The sequence below is a fragment of the Propithecus coquereli genome, unplaced genomic scaffold, assembly GCF_000956105.1.
Source record: "Propithecus coquereli isolate 6110/MARCELLA unplaced genomic scaffold, Pcoq_1.0 Scaffold81, whole genome shotgun sequence".
NCBI classification, from domain to species: domain Eukaryota; kingdom Metazoa; phylum Chordata; class Mammalia; order Primates; family Indriidae; genus Propithecus; species Propithecus coquereli.
Window position 1 is genome coordinate 221,086 of NW_012154285.1, and position 21,720 is coordinate 242,805.

The following is a 21,720-nucleotide window of genomic DNA, read 5'->3' on the forward strand; positions in this document are numbered from 1 at the left end:
CTAGGATTACAGGCGTGAGCCACCATGCCCGGCCTGATACCATGTGTTTTTGAGAGCATTAAGGAACTACTCTCTTAGCAAATGTCAAGTTTACAGTGCATTATTAACTATAGTAACCATGCCATACATTAGGTCTCTAGAACTTTATTCATCTTGTAACTGAAAGTTTGTACCCTTCCTTCCCTGCCCCCATTCCCCATTCCCTAGCCCCCGCAACCACCCTCTATTCACTGTTTCTATGAGTTCCACGTCTTTAGATTCCATGTACATGCGAGATCATGCAGCCATGAGACACGTTATCTTCCATTACAGGTGTTTTTCCTTAAAGTTGTAAATATAGCCAATAGAGAACTCAAAACAGGGATATAATCATATTGACCGAGAAAAGAGAGAAAGTAGAACAAAGTAGGAAACAAAATGCCATCGATCATACCAGCAAATCAGTGGCTAATGTCTAAAACTGCTCCATCAAGAAAGTATAATATAGCATATTATTTAGATATATGCGGAAAAAAGCTCCGTAACGTACTTAAAAGAGTTGAAAATCGTTGCCTGGAGGCAACAAAAATGGGGTTAGGGAGGGGTGGGATCCCTTCTGAGGCATTTCATTATAAACCTTTTCGCAGGTGTGATATTTTAACAATGAGCTTGTCGAACCTCGGTAAGATTTTTAAATTCACATTAAAAAAACAAAGCAAGGGATGTGTTTCAAGGGTTTCAAGAAGCCATCCTAGCCAGAGCAGACGTGAGCAGACCACCAGCCCATCGTGGGCTCTGCGGTATAAAGTCTTGCTGCTTCTCCAAGGGTGGAAGAATAATTTTATTTTATTTTAATGTGACGTCTAAAATGCAATCATTCTCTATTCCACGGCACAGCTATTAAACCCAGGAGCTGATGTACTTTAAGAAACAGAGTGGTTTCTAAATCTGTTTGTAACACAGGTGCCAAATTGATGTTCCTTGTTTGTTAAAAGAAGCACAGCATACAGGTTGTTTTATAGCAACACGGCATTATTGCTAATTAGATATAGTATTTCTAGGGTCATCTAATAGCTCTTCTGTTTAATGTGGTAGAAATAAAAAAACAGCAACCCATCATCACTGCAGCACTTGCTACTTATTTGGGAGGCGGTGGAGGGATGGCTGGAATAACAGAGTTTGGCCAAACAAGAAAAAGACAAGCACAAGGTGATTGCTCATGATTCTGTTTATTAGGTTATTGATCTTTGTTGGGAAATGAATTGAAAATGTTTTATAAAAATCAACCAGAGTTAAGAAAACACATGCAGAAGAATGTCAGGTCTCCATGCTGGCTTAGGCGGGGTCTGCCCAAGCTCATCAGAACAGAAATCAGGGGTAGTCGACCAGGACATGAAGGTCTAGCCACCCAGCACATGCAGGAAATTTTAAAGTTTCATACCTGAGCAATCTATCCCCCTGGCTTGGGGCATAGTCTAGAATTCAGAATTCAATGAACATATATACGTGTGTTTATGTGTATGTGTGTGTTTTAGTTCTTGAGGCAGAAGTTGGAAAGTGTGTATTAATCAGGATGGATTAGGTGATACTGCAGTAACCAGCTGCTCCCAAACCACGTTGCTTTGAGACAAGAAAAGCATAGTCATGACTCCTGCTACCTGAATGAGTCAGTAGGAAGCTCTTCTCCGCACAGTGACCCAGGTAACCAGGCTAACAGAGAATGCTCCGGCATCTTGTCTCTGTACTGTCTGGAACACGCAGCCTCCTTGGTCACCGTGGCAGATGATGAGGAAGACTCGATAACTGAGCATGAAAATTTTATTGCTTCAACCCGGAAGTAATAAACAATATTGACCCTCACATGTGAGTGGCTAGAAGTGGTCACATGTCTCTCGTTAATGACAAGGACCTGGAAAATCTGAACGAGCACATGGCACAGTCACGGAGCCTTCCTTTGCCTGCCATCAACTGGAATTGACCTCAGTGGCATGCCCACCAACATCCAGCCCGATTAGCCAGGCACCTCTTCTGCTTGGTCAATGGCATTGCCATCCTATATTACCTCTGAGTATGATATGTTATGACAGGAGAAAAAAACCATTTTTAACCTGATCTGGGCATCCGTCTTTAAGCAATATATTTATTTTGCCATGACATCTAAATTCTCACTTCTTGTATCCCCTTCACATTTGATATCCTAGAATTCAGTTAGCCATGGACAAAAATAATCTTATAAGGTACCATTTCTTTACATTTGGGAGGTGGGGTCAAGTGTAGACGGTAAATAATGCCAATAGTAACAAAATTTTAATTGAAGAGAATGAATAGACTTAGCAGAATATGCCTTTCTGTACTTTAACATCAAGAAAATACTGGTGTTGCAAGAGGCATTAAGTCATCCTTTTTCATGGCTGAGTACTACTCCATGACATGCGTATACCACAGTTTGTTGATCCATTCATGAGTCGATGGGCATTTGGGTTGATTCCACATCTTTGCAATTGTGAATTGTGCTGCAATAAACATCGAGTGCAGGTGTTTTTTTGATAAAATGACTTCTTTTCCTTTGGGTAGGTACCCAGTAGTGGGATTACTAGATTGGATGATAGGTCTACTTTTAGTTCTTTGAGGAATCTCCATACTATTTTCCGTAAGGCGTGTACTAATTTGCAGTCCCGCCAACAGTGTGTAAGTTTTCCTTTCTCTCTGCATCCACGCCAGCATCTGTTGTTTTTGAACATTTTAATAAAAGCCATTCTGACTAGGGTATGGTGATATCTAATTGCAGTTTTAATTTGCATTTCCCTGATAACTAGTGACATTAAGCATTTTTTCATATGTTTATTGGCCATTTGTCTGTCTTCTTTTGAAAAGCTTCTGTTCATGTCTTTTGCCCACTTTTTAAATGGGATTGTTTGATTCTTTTCTTGCAATTTGCTTGAGTTCTTTATAGATTCTGATTATTAGTCTTTTATCAGATGTGTACCTTAGTGGGCAAGTTAGCTTTCATTTCTTCAAAATGCCCATTTTCCAAATTCGTCTCAGGCAGAGTTCGATGATGGAAACACGTGCTTGGAGGTCAAGGCAGTGGGCTGTGGGTGGCTCTGGTTGGTTGAGCCCCCGACTCCACCAATGCTGGTCCCCAAGCCAACCCCCCCACTGCACAGGGAAGGCTGGTGAATCTGTCGTGACTCCATTTTATTTGCTTTATGGGATGTTTGCCCTCCTCTGATGGGGTGCTCAGAGTTTATCACTAGGACGCTTTTGTTTAAAGAGGAAGCCATCAACGCAACTAACCCAACATTTATTTTTATTTCCTCCAACCTTATTCATCTGTTTCAACAGATATGGGACCATTTCAGAACCATATACTAAAATGGCATGTGACCTCCAAAGAGGCCATAGTGATGTTGGAGGCAAGGGAAAAAAGAAAGAAAGAAAGAAAGAAAAATCTTTTATTTCTCATTACAAACAATAAGGCAATTTAAATTACTCATCAGCTTAAAATTGACGAGAAATCATGAGAACTTCTCCCTTCCAGGTTGCATCAGTTAGGATGGTGATTATCTGTGAGTAACAGGGCTCGAAGAACAATGGTTACAATGAGCAAGATTTTAATTCTCTCCAAATGCGTTTGGAAGGACAAATGCCAGGGTGCCATGACGATGCTTCTCACATCCAGGTTCCTTCGCCCCTTGCCTCAGTCGTGGTGTTGGTCCCCCAGGGCTGCTGTGACGAAGCAACACAACTTGGCAGCTATAAAACAAGAGAAGTTTATTGCTTCTCGGTTCTGGGGGCTGGAAGTCTGGAATGAAGGTGTCAGCAGAGCTCTGAAGGAGTGTCCCTCCTGCCTCCTCCAGCCTCTGCCGTCTGTCCCCGTCCTTGCCGCTCCCCGCTTGTGGAAGGATCCCTCCCATCTCTGGCTCCAACTTCACACACCGCCCTTGTGCCTCCGTTTGTGTTTTCTCTTCTCACAGACACCGTCCTTGGGTCAGGGCCCCCCCTAATCCTGTAGGGCCTCGCCTCAACTAATGACGTCTGCAAAGACCCTATTTCCAAACAAGGTCACATCCTGAGCTTCCAGGTGGGCATGAATTTTGTACTCATCAGAAGGGGCATATGCAGGGACCAGTAAGGATCGTGATCAGCCGATGGGATGGAGGTAGCGTTTTCTAAACCGATTCTGGGCCTTCCTTTCCTAGGCCCTAAGGGACTGTGATAAGGCGACCCCATGGCAATAAGGCAGCTGAGCTTGCAAAGGTTTACGGGGCTCCGATCATCAGAGCCCTCACAGGTCCTGTCTCAGCCAACGCCGAGGCTGCACAGGTGATCACACCCTTGAACCCGATCTCCGTGGTCCTCCTCCCTCCTTCCTCCTCCCGTCCGTCTGAAGATTTCTGCGTCTTATCCTCATAATATCATTCCCTCCTGGAGAAAGCAAAGCTGTGCAAGAGAGAAAATTCTGGAAGTAAAAGCACCGGGAATACGCAGAGGAGGCAGGGGGGTACCCAGCCTGGAAGCGCTGCCGCCACTCCCCTCTGAGAGCTCGGTGGGCGGCACGACCGTGCTATTCGGGGGAGACGGCGACACTCGGACATATGGGCCTGCAGCTGCCCCTCAGTCATTTCTCATCTGACCCGAACGTGCAGAAACACTCGAGGCCTTTGATTTTTACTGTCAGAATGGAGACGCGCCTCACTCTGCCACGGATGTGCAAAATCGTCTTCCCTGACATGAGTGGCAGCGGTGACAAGACACCCCAGCCCCCACCGCCTCTTCCTTCCCTTTGTGATGAGTCAGGTTGGACCAGGGAGTTAAGGAGCATTTTCTGCTCCTTTTCACAGCGTGACTTGTTCCTTTTGATCCTCGCCCTTTAGAGTGAAAAAGTACACACGGCCTTTTTCTTCCCCAGAGACAGCAAGTAACATCATATACTGATTTCACCCCTTCTTTTTTTTTTGTTTTTTTTTTGCTACGTTTCACCCAAAATGAAATAAAATCAGACTAGGAACCCACAGAGGAGAAAAAAAGCGAAAAATGTGTAGACAAAGGAGCCCTTGAAGGCCGATGCATTTTCAGACAGTTTAAGGCGCGGTCTTTGAAATTTGGGAACTTTCCAATCTGGAGTCTTGTCTTTTGGAATGAAAATAATGAAAAAAGATACATATGATTATATCCAGCCACTAAACCACGTGAGCTAGTTATAGCTGGACGTCATCCTATAAAGGAAAAATGAGATCTTAAATAAGAAATAAAAAGTTAACATGAGGAAAATAGTTATGCAATTTTAGAATGATAAACTCCTGTGCCGTCTGCTGGCAGGCTGCTGACAGGCACTTTGGATTTCACACGAAAATCCAAGTGACAAGAATCTCTGCAGGGCTATCGCTCAAAGTGATGCAGATACGGCCTTACCGAGGCTGCAGTGTGGAAGGAAGATAAAGTGATCGGGTCGCTATAAGCGAGCGTGAAATGCCAACTGTCTTAGGTGCCCCTGACCAGCTCCCAGCCCCCACCCAGACTTGTTCCCGTTATTCTATCAAGGATAGGACAGTCATGTTCCACTTGCACAAGAAACGCAATGTGGCCTGTTGGTAAAACACCTCTTAGGGACGCCACTGGCATGAGATGAACTGGAATTGAGCAAACAATAATGTCCTAGGCTGGGACTTGGACACCGTAGTTTCACAGAGACGCGGGGTTACGTGGGGGGCTCTGTCTTTGTGTGACGGAGGAGACAATCTCTGCAGAGCAAGTGAGATGCACTTGCTGGTTCTCAGGGTTCAGTTTTCTCTATCTGAGAAATGGGCTCACGTGATCTCCCAGGCCCCAACCCGTTCAGAAATCACAAGAACTCTATGAGAGTCACCGAGGACGGGTGCATTGGAGGGACAGGTGCAGAGGGTGACGTGCTGCTCAGTGTCTGGGGAGGGCTACCTGCGGCACAGGTGCGCCACGAGGAAGGGATGCGTGCTCAGTGTGCAAGGGGCCGAGAGCAAGAAGGGGATGACGTGAATCCCGGTCCCTTCCCGGTCGCATCCTCATCCGTGCGCTCAACAGATGTTTTTACTACTTGGTCGTAGCCGGCACCGTGCTAAGTGGCAGCGAGTAGGCACAGCCCCATGGGGCTCACGTCTGGAAGGGAGGTAGGGTGCTTGGATCCCTGTAAGTGGAAGTAAAGCAACAACTGCGTCAGTTGCTACCGAGGAGAACGGCTCAGGATGCTCTCAGCTCTGAAAGCAAATGACCGAGGCAGCTGGGACGTCCCTGCAGACAGGTCTCCCGAGCTGATCCATGAAGGAGTTCAGTAGCAGACATGCATGTTTGGGTGCGTGTGTATGTGTGTTGTGCATGCGTGCGTCATATCGTTGGGGGTTTGGGAGCGTCCCTGGAGCCGTGATAGCATCGCAGGCATGTCAGAGGCCAGGACCCAAGAAGAGCCTGGGAAATTGAGGGAGGTGACAGACGGCAACAGTGACAGCACAGAGGCTGAGGTTCCTCCCACAGCCTCTGTGTGTCTCCCGCGCACACACTGTTTGCAAGGTGGTAGCGTGCTAACCCTAGGCACCTTTCCCCATCCCTTGCCCCTCTCGACAACTGTTGGCTGCTTACGTTGGAATCAGTACGTTAATGCATACGTTTAGGACTATTGGAGTCCTGCCTTCTTTACTTCCTGGCTGTGTGACGCTGGCAAAGTTACAAAACCTCTCTGTGCCATCTATAAAATGGGAAGAATAATAATGCCTGTCTTTTCGGGATGCTATGAAGATGGATGGATGGGTCAATATTTGTAAAGCATGTGGAAGGGTGCTGGACACGTGTTTGCCAAATGCGACAGTAATATTGAATTCGTTCACTTCCTAGTCCCTCCCTCCTCATAGTCTCCCTGCAGAAGCTGGATGAGGACAGAAAATTATCTCTTGGCCGCCACGGCCACTCAGCAGGTGCTGCGGGCCCGGCTTTCCTGAGCCCGATCACAAAGCAGGTGCCGTTTGCAGGACGGCTGAGGGGAGGGAAGCCGCACGTTCCCAGGGGCCGGGCATCTCTGCCGGGGTGTGACGGACGGTGTGTTGGTTCTTGCAGGAGGCAGAGATCCTGAACACCGCCATCCTCACGGGGAAGACGGTGGCGGTCCCGGTGAGGGTGGTCTCCGTGGAGGAGGACGGCTCGGTGACCGACCTGCTGGAGTCCGTGGAGTGCAGATCGTCCGATGAAGACGTGATTAAGGCAAGTGGGCGCCTCCCCGCCCCTGCAGAACCTGCGGTCGCGTCAGCTCCCGCGTTCGTTGGCTAGTGGGGACCTGTGGTCATCCTGCCACTCAGATCTGGAGATTGTCCCAGGCTCAGAAATAGAGCACAATGAAAACTGCTCTGCACGGCGATGACGCCGGGTCTGTGACGCCTCCTCTTGACACTGCGCCCTCTCGCGCTCGCGATTCCAGCCACGCCGGCGTCTTTGCCGTTCCTCTGACTGGACGGCGCCCGCCCTCCCCTCACCTAGCTCTCTTCCTCCCCAGACACCGTGCGGCTGGCGCCTCCCTCACTGCTCACGGAGCCTGCCCTGGCAGCGCTGGTGAAATCCGCGCACCCACAGCACTGCCCGCCCATGCCTGCGGAATTATTCTCATGCATATATATGCCATACATATCATGTATGTTTATTCCCTCATGTACTGCACGTGTTTTATTTATTTATTACATTCATGGTCTGACGTCCCCACTGCGTATAAGCTCCGAGAGGGCGGTGCTGTTTTGACCCACCTGTTCACTGCTGTGTTCCTATCACTTACAACAATGCTAGTGTTAAAAGAAAAACTCAAGACAAATTCGATTTAACGGAGTTTAACTGAGCACAGAGCAGGTTGAGAATCGGGTGGCCCCCAGGACCAGACTCGGTTCAGAGCCTCCAGGGCTGCCACGTGGTCGGACAGCACTTATGGGCAGAGGGAGGAAGGTGACAGACAGGACACAGAAGTGAGGGACAGAGGCAGCCGGTTACAGCTTGGCGACTGCCCTATCTGAACAGTCGGCCGTCTGCGATGGGTACAAGAGCAGGTCCTGCCTGTCTGCACGTCCAGTTAGGTTACGATTCACGGTGTGCAGAGAACCCTTTAGGCTACACTTAAAAAATGTCAGGAGGCAGGTTTAAGCTAAACTTAATTTAACACGATACACGCAGTAGTTGTCCAGCAAATGTTTGTTGATTGAATGAGCAATATACTAATGAACAGGAAACACAAGAGAAGACACGACTAAATGACTTAAGGTTTCCCAGAGGGGGCAGCACCTGAAGGATGCATAGGTGTCCAGTCTGCAGATGGGCAAGGCAGGAAGGGACATTGCAGGCAGAGGGAACGTCAGGAAACGGGGTCAGAGGAGACATTCTTGGTGCCTGTGGTCACAGCCCCTGGCACCAGAGTGGCCACGTGACTCTGGGTGGCCAATCAGAGCACTGCATCCTTCCGGACATGCCATTGGCTCAGGGATGGACGCAGCGTCCAATCAGAGCCCAGCAGATGCAGCCCTGAGACTTTGCAGGAACCCCTGGGAAAGCGGTGTTTTCCCCTTGGCTTTCCGGGTGACTCATGGACCCACCCTCAGAAACACAGAGGATGGGAAAACCTCACCGCATTTGGTTTCCCATCAGTCAACAGGCCGCACAGCCTGGTGCACAACTTAACAATCAGAGCCACCTGGCGCGTGTGACATTCTGTTGTCGTTCGGAGGCCATGGAGAAGGAAAGCCAAGGGATTCTTGCAGAAGTGCCACAGCCACCTGTGCAGGCCCCTGGAAACCAGCCTCCGAGCAGGGAAGGTGTGCCCGGAAGCCTCCAGTCTTGTTTATTTGTGTTCACGTTCTCTTCTTTCCCCAGCCAGAGGGCCAAGAGCTTGTGTGGTCTCCCCCGTCCAAGGCAAAACCCCTCTCAGGAAACCCGCCGGGGAGCTCATTCACACCGAGGCACAAATCACATAAAGGCGTGTTATCTTGTGCCTCCCAAGGATGCTTGTTTATTTTAAGGCAACAGATCCCCAGTGGCGGCCCTTCAGATGTTAGCAATAATATCCCTTGCGATTCTTAGGGATTGGAAATAACAGAAAGTTCCACCCACACCGACTTCAGTAAAAACAACAAAATTGTCTCACATGATTGAGAAGTCCAGAGTTGGGGCTAGCTTAAGGTTTTATTTAGAACCTCGAAACATACCACCAGAACATTCTCTGTCTGCCTCCCTCTCTCCCCTCCTACTTACTCTGTTTCGTGAGGATGCGGTCCATTCTCACAGAGCTTGCTCTTGTGGGAGCGGGGGGGTCCCTTGGAACTGGCTCGAATCCGGTAGAAAAAAAGATATCTGCTTGCTATGACATTCCTGTATAAATTCCAAAATATGTTCTTAGGGCACGGGTCGAGATCACCTCCTTATTCTCCAGCCAAGCGCGGCAGCCCAGGGACCCAAACTCACCGGTTGTCCAAAACCTAAATCACCTCGAATCACGTGAACTCAATGAGGGGTTTGGGGAGGGGATCCCCGAGTCTGATGTGTGTGGGGTTGCCCCAGAATAGGGCAATGCACTGTCTGCAGCAAAAGGCACACCCCTCCCCTGCAGCCGCTGAAGAGTGGGTGAGCTTTGGGGCTTGGGGACCTTTTAGGAACCCACAAAGCATGGTGGGACAGCTGTTGTATGGCTAAAGCCGAATTGCCTTCACGTACTGGGAAGGAGGCTGATTTGGGCTCAAGTTTTGCTCCGGAAATGTTCACTGAGGTTCTTGTTGTTGTTGGTTTTGCCATGTATGGGCTCAGGTGTTCACTGACAGGTCCTGAATAAGCCGGCATCTACCTAATGTCTCAGAAACAGCCACTGATAATCAAAGGAAGATTTGGCGCCTCCCTCGTTAGGGCTGAACTCCGGCGAACTTGCTTTATCTTACAATATTCCAGCAGGATCCCGGGCCACCCTTGCGGCTCCGCCAGAGACGCGCCAGTCGGAGACGGGTGTGATAAAGTTTGACGTAGTCTCTGAAGGCGGATCAAAGCAGAGATTTCTTTTCTGTGAGGGCTGCAAACCGCTGTGGTGGGAAGGAGTGTGATTTCGGGGCTGGGAGTGCAGCACTTAACAAGCCGGGTAAACAACTGGGAGGAAGAGAAGACTACAAAGCAAGGAGGCTCTCGTGCAGCTATTTCCAGCTCCCTGGTGGAGCGCTTTGGTGTCGGGGCCTGATCCGGCTGCCTGCTCTTCACGGCGGCCTTGTTCCCGAGCAGGAGGGGCACAGTCGGGGGCCGCCACGCTGGGTAGCTCTATTTCTGCAGTCCAGCCGGCCTCCAATTACGCGGACAGCCGCAGAGAAGGCCCAGGCAGCAGATCCTAATTAGTCCCTCCTTCCTTCCCGGGCTGCAGATCCTGTACTCCTGTCCTGACCGGCTCTTGTTGTCACCACCCCAAGAGTTGAGCCAAATGGCTTCAAATATCCAGCTAAGGAACAGAGAAGTGGCAGGGGTTTTTCCTCCTCACTGATCCCCGCTGCCTGCTTTGAAGACTTTTCCTGTGTCACCTGCAGGGAAGCGCGCTCAGAAGCAGGCTGACCACGTCACAGTAGCGCCCTCCGTGCATGAGCACCACGCTCTGACACTGATGCAAGAGCCTCGCTGTTTATTAGGGAGCAGGTTTCTCTCCAGCATTTCACTCACTAGGGGAACGGATTAGACCACCTGCACTTGTCACTTTCTGCGATCCGTTGTGTAGGCAAAGGGCGGTCGTTCTGAAAGTAACTCTCCCACGCTGGGATGGAAGTTGTAGCTGCAGAGTGGGGCGAAACCAGCTGCTCTAGATACAGGGACTGGCCATGTTTGTCATCACCGGGAGGACACCCTGGCGGATTCATGGAGGGGAGAGTTAGGAGAAGATCAAGTTGAGCTGTATCACATAAACGTTGCACGTACGTCTGGCATCGTTATTGTTATTAATCATAGCATTCTATTTGGACAGCAAATAGTTGTCTTCCTCTCCTGGAATTGCCTTCCGGAGGTTGGAATGTTTCTCTTGCTTGATTGGAAGCGAATGTTTTAGCTGATAGGAAACAAGATTTCTGCTTCCCATATATATGCCCACCTCGTAGGTTCATCTTCTTCCTTATCAAGTCTGTTTCTAGAATCTAACGTGCGAGTTTGAATTGTTGGTGGGTCATTCCACACCTGGTGCAGGTTAAAGGCAGGTAGAAGGGTTACGGCAATGGTAACAATAGAAATGGTAATAATTTAATAGTTATTGGATGCTCACTTCATAGTAGGTAAGCATTTGCTACTTTGGTCCTCACAAGGACCTTATGGAATAGGTAATTTTTTTATCATTTATGGTATGATACATTTATTTTTTCTTTATTTCATTGTACATTGACAATTTATAATGGTTTGTATTTATGGGATAGAATGCGATGTTATGATTTATGAATATGATGTGAAATAATCAAATCAAGCTGATTAACCTATTTTTCACCTCAATTATTTATCATTTTTATAATGAAGACTTGAAATTTACTCTCAGCAATTTTGAAATGTGTGTGTGTGTGTGAGATATATTAATACTATTATTAACCATATTCAACACACTGTGCAATAGATCTCAAAAACCCCTAAGCTTATTCCTCCTGTCTACCTGTGGCTTCATACCCTGTGACTGACATTCCCCAGCCCTCCCCGCCCCCAGCCTCTGTAACCACCGTTCCACTCTCTGACTCTACGACAGCAATAGGTTTTGATTCCACACGTAAGTGAGAACATGCGGCGTTTGTCTTTCTGTGCCTGGCTTATTTCACTTAACATTCTGCAATTCCATCCATGTTGTTGCAAATGACAGAATCTCCTTATTTTTAAAGGCTGGATAACATTCCCTTGTGCATAATGTACCACATTTTCTTTATCCAGCCATCTGCCGATGGACGCTTAGGTTGATTCCATATCTTGGCTATTGTGAATAGTGCTGTGGTGAGCTTGGGAGTGAAGGTATCTCTTAGATATACTGATTTCTAATCTTTTGGGTAAATACCCAGAAGTAGAATTCTGTATCATATGGTAATTCTATTTTAATTCTGTGAGTTTAGTCTCATACGGTTTCCATAATGGCTGTGTTAATTTGCATTCCCACCCACAGTGTACGAGAGTTCCCTTTCTCCACGTCCTCACCAACATTTATCTTTCATCTTTTTGATAGTAGCCATTCTAACAGGTATGAGGTGATCTCTCATTGTGATTTTAATTAACATTTTTCTAATGATTACCGATGTCGAACATTTTTTTTAATATATCTGTTGACCATGTGTAGGTCTTCTTTTGAGAAATGTCTACTCTGGTCCCTTGCCCATTTTATAATTGCTTTTTTTTTTCCTTGCTATTGAGTTGTTTGAGTTCCTCATATATTTTGGAAATTAACCCCTTTTAAAATGAAATGGCTTGCAGATATTGTCTCCTGATCTGTAGGTTGTCTCTTCATTGTGCTGTTTCCTTTGCTATGTAGAAGCTTTTTAATCTGATGCAATCCCATCTGTCCATTTTTGCTTTGGGGATCAAATCCAAAAAACCATTGCCCAGACCAATGTCATGTAATGTTTCCCTTATGTTTTCTTCTAGTGTTTTACAGTTTCTACTTTAATCCATTTTGAGTTGATTTTTGTATATGGTGTGAGGTAAGGGTCCACTTTCATTTTTCTGCATGTGGGTATCTAGTTTTCCCAGCATCATTTATTGAAGAGACTATTCTTTCCCCATTGTGTATTCTTGGCATCTTTGTCAAAAATCAAGTGACCGTACAAGTGTGGGTTCATTTCTAGGCTTTCTATTTTGTTCCATTGAAATAGGTTTTACTTTTATCCCTGTTTTCCAGATAAGGGGATTGGTGACTCATCATCAGAGACCCATACATACGGTTCCCATAGCCAAGCCTCTTCTGTCTCCTCCATCTCTCATCTTCCAGGACAGGGTTGGCAAACCATGCTTGCTGGGGACCAAATTGGGCATGTGTATATATTTTGTATTGTCTATGGCTGCTTTTTTTGTGCTACAATGACAGAGTTGACACACATAAATTATATAAAATTCTAAGTTTAATATCCATAAGTACAGTTTTATTGGAGCAAGCCACACTCATTTATTTACATATTGTCAATCAATGGCTGCTTTTACATGGCCACCACAGAGTTGAGTGATTGTGAAAAAAATCAAATGGCCTTCAAAGCTGAAAATTCTTATCCAGCCCTTTACAGACAAAATTTGCCAATGCTTCCTCAGACTCTAATGGGCCTCTTCTCCATGAGTGATTATTTACATGAAACACTGAAACCCTACTCCCCCAGCCAAAAATAACTCCTTCACCATGCTTGCAATCCTCCCAACAAGACTTCATGCCATCAGATTAAGCCTTAACCTCTCCCTGCTATCCTTTGTTAAAGTGAATGTATTTCTAGGTGAGATTCTATGTATCAATTCCCAGGAAAAAATTTTTCATAATGAACTTCTTAGATAATTTTTCTCTTTGATAGGCAAAATCAGAACAAGCAGAGATTATGCCTCCTGGGGAAATGGGAAAACCTGTAAAAATGGGATAAAATGGATCGGAGGTGGACCAACGTTGCTCTATAACCTGGGTTAGCCTAGAACAGCATCAGCAAAAACATCTCACACAAGATACTCCTCCTAGCACCCGACCCATGGCAGACATCACCAGTCAAATACAGCACATCATTCTATCATGCTCAGGCATTGATCCACCCTTCCTTCTTAATACTGTGAATCACAGGCATAAGAGATGAAACCTCTTTGTCATCTTAGACCTAGAAAGAAACCACAAAACCTCCCCACACCACCCATACTTATCTAGAATTTATGTAAAGTATATTGGAGAACATTTAGACCAGAGATCACAAGCCCAGAAGGATACAAGAGCCAGGAGATAATTTGAACAAATGAGGACAATAGGGAGAGGTGGAGACTGTGGCAAACTGGGGAGCACATGCCCATCCGAAGGTACAGCCTCCACAGCACCCTGCTGGACTATGGCTGCCTGAAAAGGGTATGACATGCAGTGTAAGAGTGTGAGCTCTCAAGTCAAATTGCGTGGATTTAAATCCTGGCTCTGATATCTACAAACAGTAAGACCAGGGGCAAGACACGTAAACCTTTCATTCCTCAGTTTCTTCCATTGTAAAATGGATGTGATTCTTACGACAAATTTTGAGTCTGCATTATGTCGGAAAATTAATCTTTTAGAGTTGCTTCAATCTCCTGTCAATTCACTTATCAGTAGGAATATGCCTTTAGCTATGTTCTTAATTTCAGGAATATCTACACACATCCTCCCCAGGCTTAATTATTTAGAACCCGATAAGTGGGTCAAGGTTAGAAGGTAAAATGAATTTTCCATGAGCTTCTCCCTGGTGCCGTTGCTTTTGATCTTGTCTCCCACCCCAAAATCTGTTCTCCACCCAGAAGTCAAAGCAATCCTTTTAAAATATGGGTCACGTCACATCACTTCTCCACTCAGAAGCCTCCCGCGGCCTCCCTGTCTCCCTCAGAGTAAAAGCTAAATTGCTTGCAATTGCCTCTAAGGCCCATGCAGCCTCCCCACCCTCCTCCTGAGCCCTACCGCCCTGAGCTCATTCCTGCAACTCTCCTTCCAGCCACACTGGCCTTCTGGACGACTCCTGGTGTCCGGACCTCAGGCTGCCTGCCGTCTCCCACCTGCTGGGTGCACACAGGGCTCACTCCCTGACTTCCTTCTCAGCTTGGCCCAAATCTCCCCAGTCTCAGCAGCCCCCACCTCTGCATGTCCCATCTTCCTTCTCTGCTGTGTGTGTCTTCATAGAGCTTATCACCAAAGCCATTGTCTGCCTCTACGAGGGCAGGGACTTGTTTTGGTTTCCGTCATCAATGATCCCCAGTGCCTGGAACAACACCTGCTGCCTTACCGAGCTCTCTATCTGTTGAAAGAAAAGGTCTCATCTAAGTAGTGACAGCAGACGAAGACAAAGAGGGCTGTCTCTCTTGGTTGTCACACAGAGGATTCCCATTATCGAGGGATGGGAGGACTCTTCTGCAGGAAAACAAAATATATACACAACTGAGAATGACATTCCTTCTATTTGGATAAGAAGATGCATGTGTACCTAATCTGTAGTGGATTTTCCCTAAATCTTCATGTAAAAAAGTAAAAATATTCCACGGACAGTAGATGGAACTCCCTCCAGGCCCAGGGAAAAATACAGAATGTCAAGACCTGAATTGATGGATAATGTTTAGAATCATAGTAAAATGGCTCCGTTAGTCCAGTTCAGAAAAAGGTAAGTGCATGATGAGAATGGCTGTAGAGCTAATGCCCCTGCCACAAAGGCAGGAAAACAGGAGTAAGTTTAGAAAGAAAGGGACCCGGCTCTATTTGTTTCTCCATATTTTCTGTTTTCTACCTGGAGAGAAAAAAAAATGGGTCAGCAAATTAGAATTCTTAGGCAGCTTAAATAGGACCAAGAAGCCATGGGCCAAGGGTTCCTTTAACAGACGCTGGGTTGGTAATGAAAGTAAGCATTGGAAATTTTTAACAGTTAATTTCCAAAACCCTAAAAATCAAAATGACAAAAGTCAGGCTTTGGAGGCCGAACAATAGACATGGTTGGAAGAGCTTCAGTTTAAGAGATTTGCAGGAGTAATTTTCACTATAGCTGAATTTTACCTTTAGACTTTAAATCTTATTTTTTTAATGTGATTTTTACCACACACAGCACATTGCAGTCCTCAGTTGTTCACGTGTGGACACGTGTGACAGGTTAGGAGGGATTCACGACCAGGGACATGTCTTATTCATTTCTGCATTCCTGGATTTAACAGGAGGCTTGGTACATAGCAGTTGCTTAATAAATAATTATTATTCGAATGAATGAGTAACAAAATAGACCCAGCTTTGTATTAAAAATTGATAAACTTCCAGTGAAGTATAAGGTGTCAGAGCCTTCACTTCCTTTCTGCAGTATTTCCAGTTAAATCGACTTTGTTAACACATGTACTTTGTGTTTGATGGACTGCTTTCATAAAATTAGATTTAGATGCGTCATTTGCTAAACGCTCTGAGGCCCATGGAGCAAGATATTCACTATGGCCCAGGGGGTTCTTAACAAGCACCCCCTGGTGGCAGCAGCCCCAATTGCAGGCATACACCTCTAGGTTCCTCATGTGCCTACAGGGGCGAGCCTTGCTAATTCTTCTCCGTTGCTGTGATGGAAATTATGTATTAGATTTTTACTTCTGTGACTACAAAAACACATTTCTGGATGAAGAGGAAAACATATCGACAGTAGGTGCATTAAGGCACGAGTTATATGTCATAAGTCACTTGAAAACCTCTAACTAAACATGCAGACAGTTAAACTCTGCATCACGTACAGAATGTGTGCGATTGGCACAAAGCTGCCGTGTCTGTGTTTGAGGCCGAACATTAGAATGGTAGTGTTTTGCACAACGATTTAGGAGTCAAACCTCCATGGGTGCTAAAATGAGGCAGGCACCTACCACCTCACACATCCCATTTAAGATGTATCTGAGTGTATCACATCCCAGCTGTGATTCAAACTCCATGTAACATCACAAAATTTCGCTAACGGAGACAGTGGTAGATAATTAGGACGCAGCCAGAAGCACGTCCCTGCCCTCTGATATGAGAGAGTTAAAATTAATAGGAGGGGAAAAAAAGGCAAAAATGTATGTGTATAACCCTAAATTAGAGATTGCACTTATTCAAAAGGAGCATTTTTTTCATCATTAGTCTTTTTTCAGGGTCTTAAAGTTTCTGATTTCATAAGAACCTGCCACAGAGTCTTGATTTTCACGTTAGGGTCAGTTACAGAAGGTTCTGCCATCTTTCCCCTACGGGAAAAGTATTTGATCTAAGAAGAAACAGAGAGAAAGTACCAGGCAGTATAATGAGTGTTTGTGAGCAAGATGCAAACCCAGCTTAAGGCCCTTCCAAGTGGAACTAGAGAAGGGAAATTCCTCACTTTGGAGGTAACAGCTACGGTCAATGAAGAGCGTCAGTGTGTTCCTGAATCCCTTCATTAGGAAATACTCCTAAGCTATATTTCTCAGGACAAATCAACCAGGATGTAGGGGCCCTGGGTCCCTTCCAGACTTCTCCACCAAGTGCAGACACAGGTCAGGGCAGCAGGAACCATTCGAGGTCCAGCCAAGGGTCAGGTTTAGGGACTGGTGAAGACCAGAGATGAGCAGGTGCGAGTCAGATGCCTTCTCCTTCTGGGACTTCCCACGGGACTGCACGGCCTTCCGCTGGAAGGACCGACACCCACCTCTGTGACGAGATGGACTTTCACTCCAGCTGTGATGGCAACAACCCTGGCTTGTGGCTCTGAATTCTGTGCACCCCTCTTTCCTCACAACGTGGCGGTCTCCTGCAAGCACAGACCTCTCCCACCGCTGCCAAAATCATCTCAACTCTTGGCTCTAATTCTGAGGTCTGAGCAGAAGCCACCTGCCTTACTTCTCGGTGATTGGAAGCTTCAAAGAGCATTCTCGCATCAAACCCATCTCTTCACTCTCACTGTCATCATCTCCAAGCGGCACCAGGTACTTATATTAGTCTGGGCTCCCAAACTTTCACATTAGAGACAGTCACCTGCCCTGAATCCGAGGGCGTCCTTTTAAGGCCACGTACGAATGAATCTTTCCTGCCTCCTTCCAATGGCTTCGTGGGAAGTCACCTCTCAGCGACTTTCTCTCCTCTCTCTTGGGGAACTGAAGCTCAGACATAGTCCCCCTCAGGAATTCTCCCTTCCCCGCGAATACCCTCTCTTATTCTGCCTCCCTACTCTTCTGTTGACCAGCGAAGGGTGGGTAGTGTCAGTTCTGCTGTAACCTAACGGAACTGCGCGTGCTCCAGGAGAGCGGGTGGTCCCAGCTACCCACACACTCGGAAGGTAGAACAGGTGCACCAGGAACATGTTGCTCTCAGCTGTGGCCTTGGTCATCCATTCAAGGAATTCACATTCTTCATAACCACCCTCCAACAGGTCTGAGGACGTATGATTTTGGCAACTCAATTTAGAGATTTTCAAGGGTGATGTCAGAGCGAAATAACTTCATCCAGACAAGAACATTTCCAGGGCCTCTGGCTGGTATCAGATGCACTAAATTTCAGAGCAAAGTTGCTTAAATTCAGCGGTAAAGAGAAAGAGAGATGGGTGGGTGGATGGATAGATGGGTAGATAGATGAATGGTAGATAAATATAGATATAGAGAGAAACTTTGAGCATTTTGTGAAGAAAACTTAGATCAACCAACTTTGAGAAGCCCGTTTAGAATACTGGACATACTAAATCATCTATGGTTGATGGCTTTGGAAACAACTGGGAAAAACATTCCCTTTCTGGATAGACAAATTAATCAGGAACTTAACATGTATTGACTTGTTTTCACCAGTTTGTATTTGTTTTATTTTGTTTTGTTGTTTTAAAAAGTCCTTTTGAATTGAACATGTGGTTCTCTTTCCTTTGCTGCTGCATGTTTACTCTCGGTGACCACAGATGACAGAAATCTCCCTTTCTCTAAGAAGAAATGCATTTCCAAACGTACACGATCCCTCATGCCCCGGACGGCCCATACACCCTCCGGTCTACGCTGCGAGGTGGGGAGTGAGAATGGGCTCCCAGGTCTTCTCTCCCTACAGGTAGAACTGGGAATTCTAACCTTCAAATTCGGCTTCAAGTTTAATTCAGAGAATATTCTGTAATTTTAGAAAATAAATAGGTGCAGCTCAGGTTCAACTCGGCTCACGGTAATTGGTTTCCGACTTGAGATTCAGCGAAATAATTTCCATCCGAGTTCAGTTTGGTTTGTTTAGCAAATTAGTTCCGTCTCTTCCTGTGTAAGCCTCGGCTCTGGGTCGGCCGGGGTTGTGATTCTCGAGCCCAGAGCCAGAGGCAGAAACTCCCACCCGCCACCTTTACTCCAAACATTAGCCCTTTTCTTTTAAATCTAGCGCATCGCGTGTCTGATGAAACAGCCAAAGGTGACCGTCTAGGAAAGAGTAAGCGTGCCCAGAGCTCAGCATCTCGACAGGATTAACCATCTCCGGATGACAGGCAGCTGGAAAGACAGGAACATTAAATAAACAGAAGAGCCTCGGGCATGAGATCACAAGTTGTAGCTTCTTAAAGTGGATTGTGCTTGCGGCTGTGTAAACTTTGGCCACGGAGAGACTAAATCCACGTGGGCTGCCTGCCACAGCCCGAATCCACGCCCCAGCCCTCCTGGACTGGCCCTGCAGGTTATGGGAATGTCACGAAACGCTCCCAGGAGGAACACGGCGTCAAGATCAGCTAGACGCCCCGAAACCAAGCCAATCTTGTAAGCAGGTGCTTTTCTCTTTGTTTGCAGGCAGCCTGCACAAAGGACACCCCGCAGACGAGAGCAGCTGTGAACAGCTCTGTCCTCTATTTAAATACACACACAGGCCCCCTTGAAAGGCAGCCAGTTTTTGGGTTTGATATTGGTAATTAATACAGGGTAAAGCATTCTGGCGGTGAGGAGCACGGGGTAAGGAGAGACTCCCCGCGTCCCTCCGCCTGCATCCTTGCTGGCGACCACCCGCCGTCGCCTGGCCTAGTTCGGGGGCTGTCTTGCCGGGAACCGCAGACTCAGTGGTAGCAGGAGCAGGTGGGGGACATGACGGGGGGCTGAGGGGGCGTGCGTAAGGAACACGCCATCCTCCCAGCCTGCCTTCTGTTTTCTCACTTGGGATAAAAACATGGTCTCAGACAATATCGCTGCTACTGGAAAAACAAAAACAAAAAACATGGCATGAACCCGATGATACAGGACCATAGACACGCGCCTTTGTTCCAGACAGCAGGAGTGGCAGGATCTCTGGTGAACTGAGAGCATGTCCCCGAGCCCCATGAATCGAGTAAGAGCTACCTGCCTGGAGCTTTCGTCTTTTCCTTTTTTGTATCTGTCCACGTCTGCTCTCGGTCCAGCACCACCTCGTTTACCTGGGTAACTGCAGCCTCCTCCTAACCGGTTTCCATATCTGCTCTCTAGGTGCCCTAGTCCCCATCAAATCATGTCCTACCTCTGCTGAAACCTTCTAAAGCCGTCTCATCCAACCGAGAAAAAATTTCAAGACCCTCCTCCCGGGGCTGTAGAACCCGACATGATCTGTCCGCAGCTCCTGTCTCCAGCCCTAACTCGAACCATGTTCCCCTCACTCACCACATTCTGGCCACCCTAACCCTAAAACTAACCCCTAACCCCAACCAGCCCTAACCTCAATCCTAACCCTAACCCCTAACCCCAACCCTAACCCCAATCCTAACCCTAACCCCTAACCCCAACCCTAACCCTAATCCTAACCCTAACCCCTAACCCCAACCCTAACCTCAATCCTAACCCTAACCCCTAACCCTAACCCCAATCCTAACCCTAACCCCTAACCCCAATCCTAACCCCAATCCTAACCCTAACCTGTAACCCTAACCCTATCCCTTCTTTCTGTTTCTCCCAGAGGCCAACTCTTGATGAAAGGGGAGACAGAGGAAGCGATTGAAGGACTTAGCCCTGTCCATTTCCTGTCTGGAATGTTCTTCCCGCAGGTCTGCAAATGGCCTCCTCCTCCTCATTCTTAAAGAGGCCTTTCCTGAACCCCCCGTCCTAAGCTCCCCTCCTTAACCGTTCCCATTAATTTCTGCCACAGAGCTTGACGCTGTCTGGAATTTTCCCCATAAGACCCGTAAAAATGAGGGCCATCTCTATCTCAAATCCGTCATACTCCCGAGGCGTAGAGCACCTCGGGGCACATGGTGGGTGCCCTGTTTGCAAATGGCGCACACAACATGAGCGAGTGGGTGGATGAGTGCGTGAGTAAATGTGCACATGGAACCCGACGCAAGTCAGGGCATGTCAGAGAATGACGGGCTGGAAGGGGACGGCTGGGAACCGTGATGGCGGAAGTTCTCTGCAGAGGCCTCGCGAGTGGATGAAAGGTCAGGAAAACCACGCAGAGTGAGAAGGAACATTCCCGCACAAGTGCAGTGTCTCCTCCCGCTCCCTGTGTGGGGTGCTTCAGCATGAGTTGGACACCCTTGAGCTGTGCTTGCTGGGTTCGTGGCCCAGAGAGCGTGGTCGAAACCCCGGCATGTGGCAGTGTCCAGCAGGCCGGATGCTGTCATCTGTGGCCGTGGCCCTGATCTGCTTGGTGTCCCTTCCTTAAAGCAGGTGAGACATAAAAGCTGCCAGGTCTTCTTCTGGCCAAGTGCGTGTTTCACAAAACACAATTAGGCAGGTTCTGCCATGAGCGCTGCAAAGTGAAAAAGCCGATGAGATTTTGCACAATTCCTCGTGGGTTGGTTTGTTGTCCATAGAGGAGCTGATTGAGCACACTCGGATTTTCTCCCTGCCTTGGTGGAACAGAAATTAAGGGCAAGCAGCAGTGTTGCTCTGCATCTCTGAGCATGAATCAACTGGGGGGAATCGCTCCCAGGCATTTTCCTCCCACAGAGAGGGCACAGGATCCCCCAACTCTTGGCTCCCAAACTGGGAAAGTTCTGCGAACATTCTGTGGCTGTCACTTTGCACTTTTGCCTTATCAAAGAAAGCTGTTTTCAGAGCTCCGGAGAGACCACCCTCTATTGGCGAAATTGCGGCTTAAGCGTAGCATTTCTGTTTTCATTGTTGGAACAATGCACTGGGTGATTTCTCCCC

General features: G+C 47.2%; 1 protein-coding gene across 1 annotated transcript in view; it reads left to right on the forward strand.

Moving 5' to 3' along the window:
- Window positions 1-21,720, forward strand: part of TMEM132D (transmembrane protein 132D) — a 187,782-nt gene that overhangs the window by 86,167 nt on the left and 79,895 nt on the right. The window contains exon 3 of the mRNA XM_012663398.1: window positions 7,063-7,206. Within this exon, the coding sequence (XP_012518852.1) occupies window positions 7,063-7,206 (144 nt within the window). The remainder of the gene's footprint in view (window positions 1-7,062; window positions 7,207-21,720) is intronic.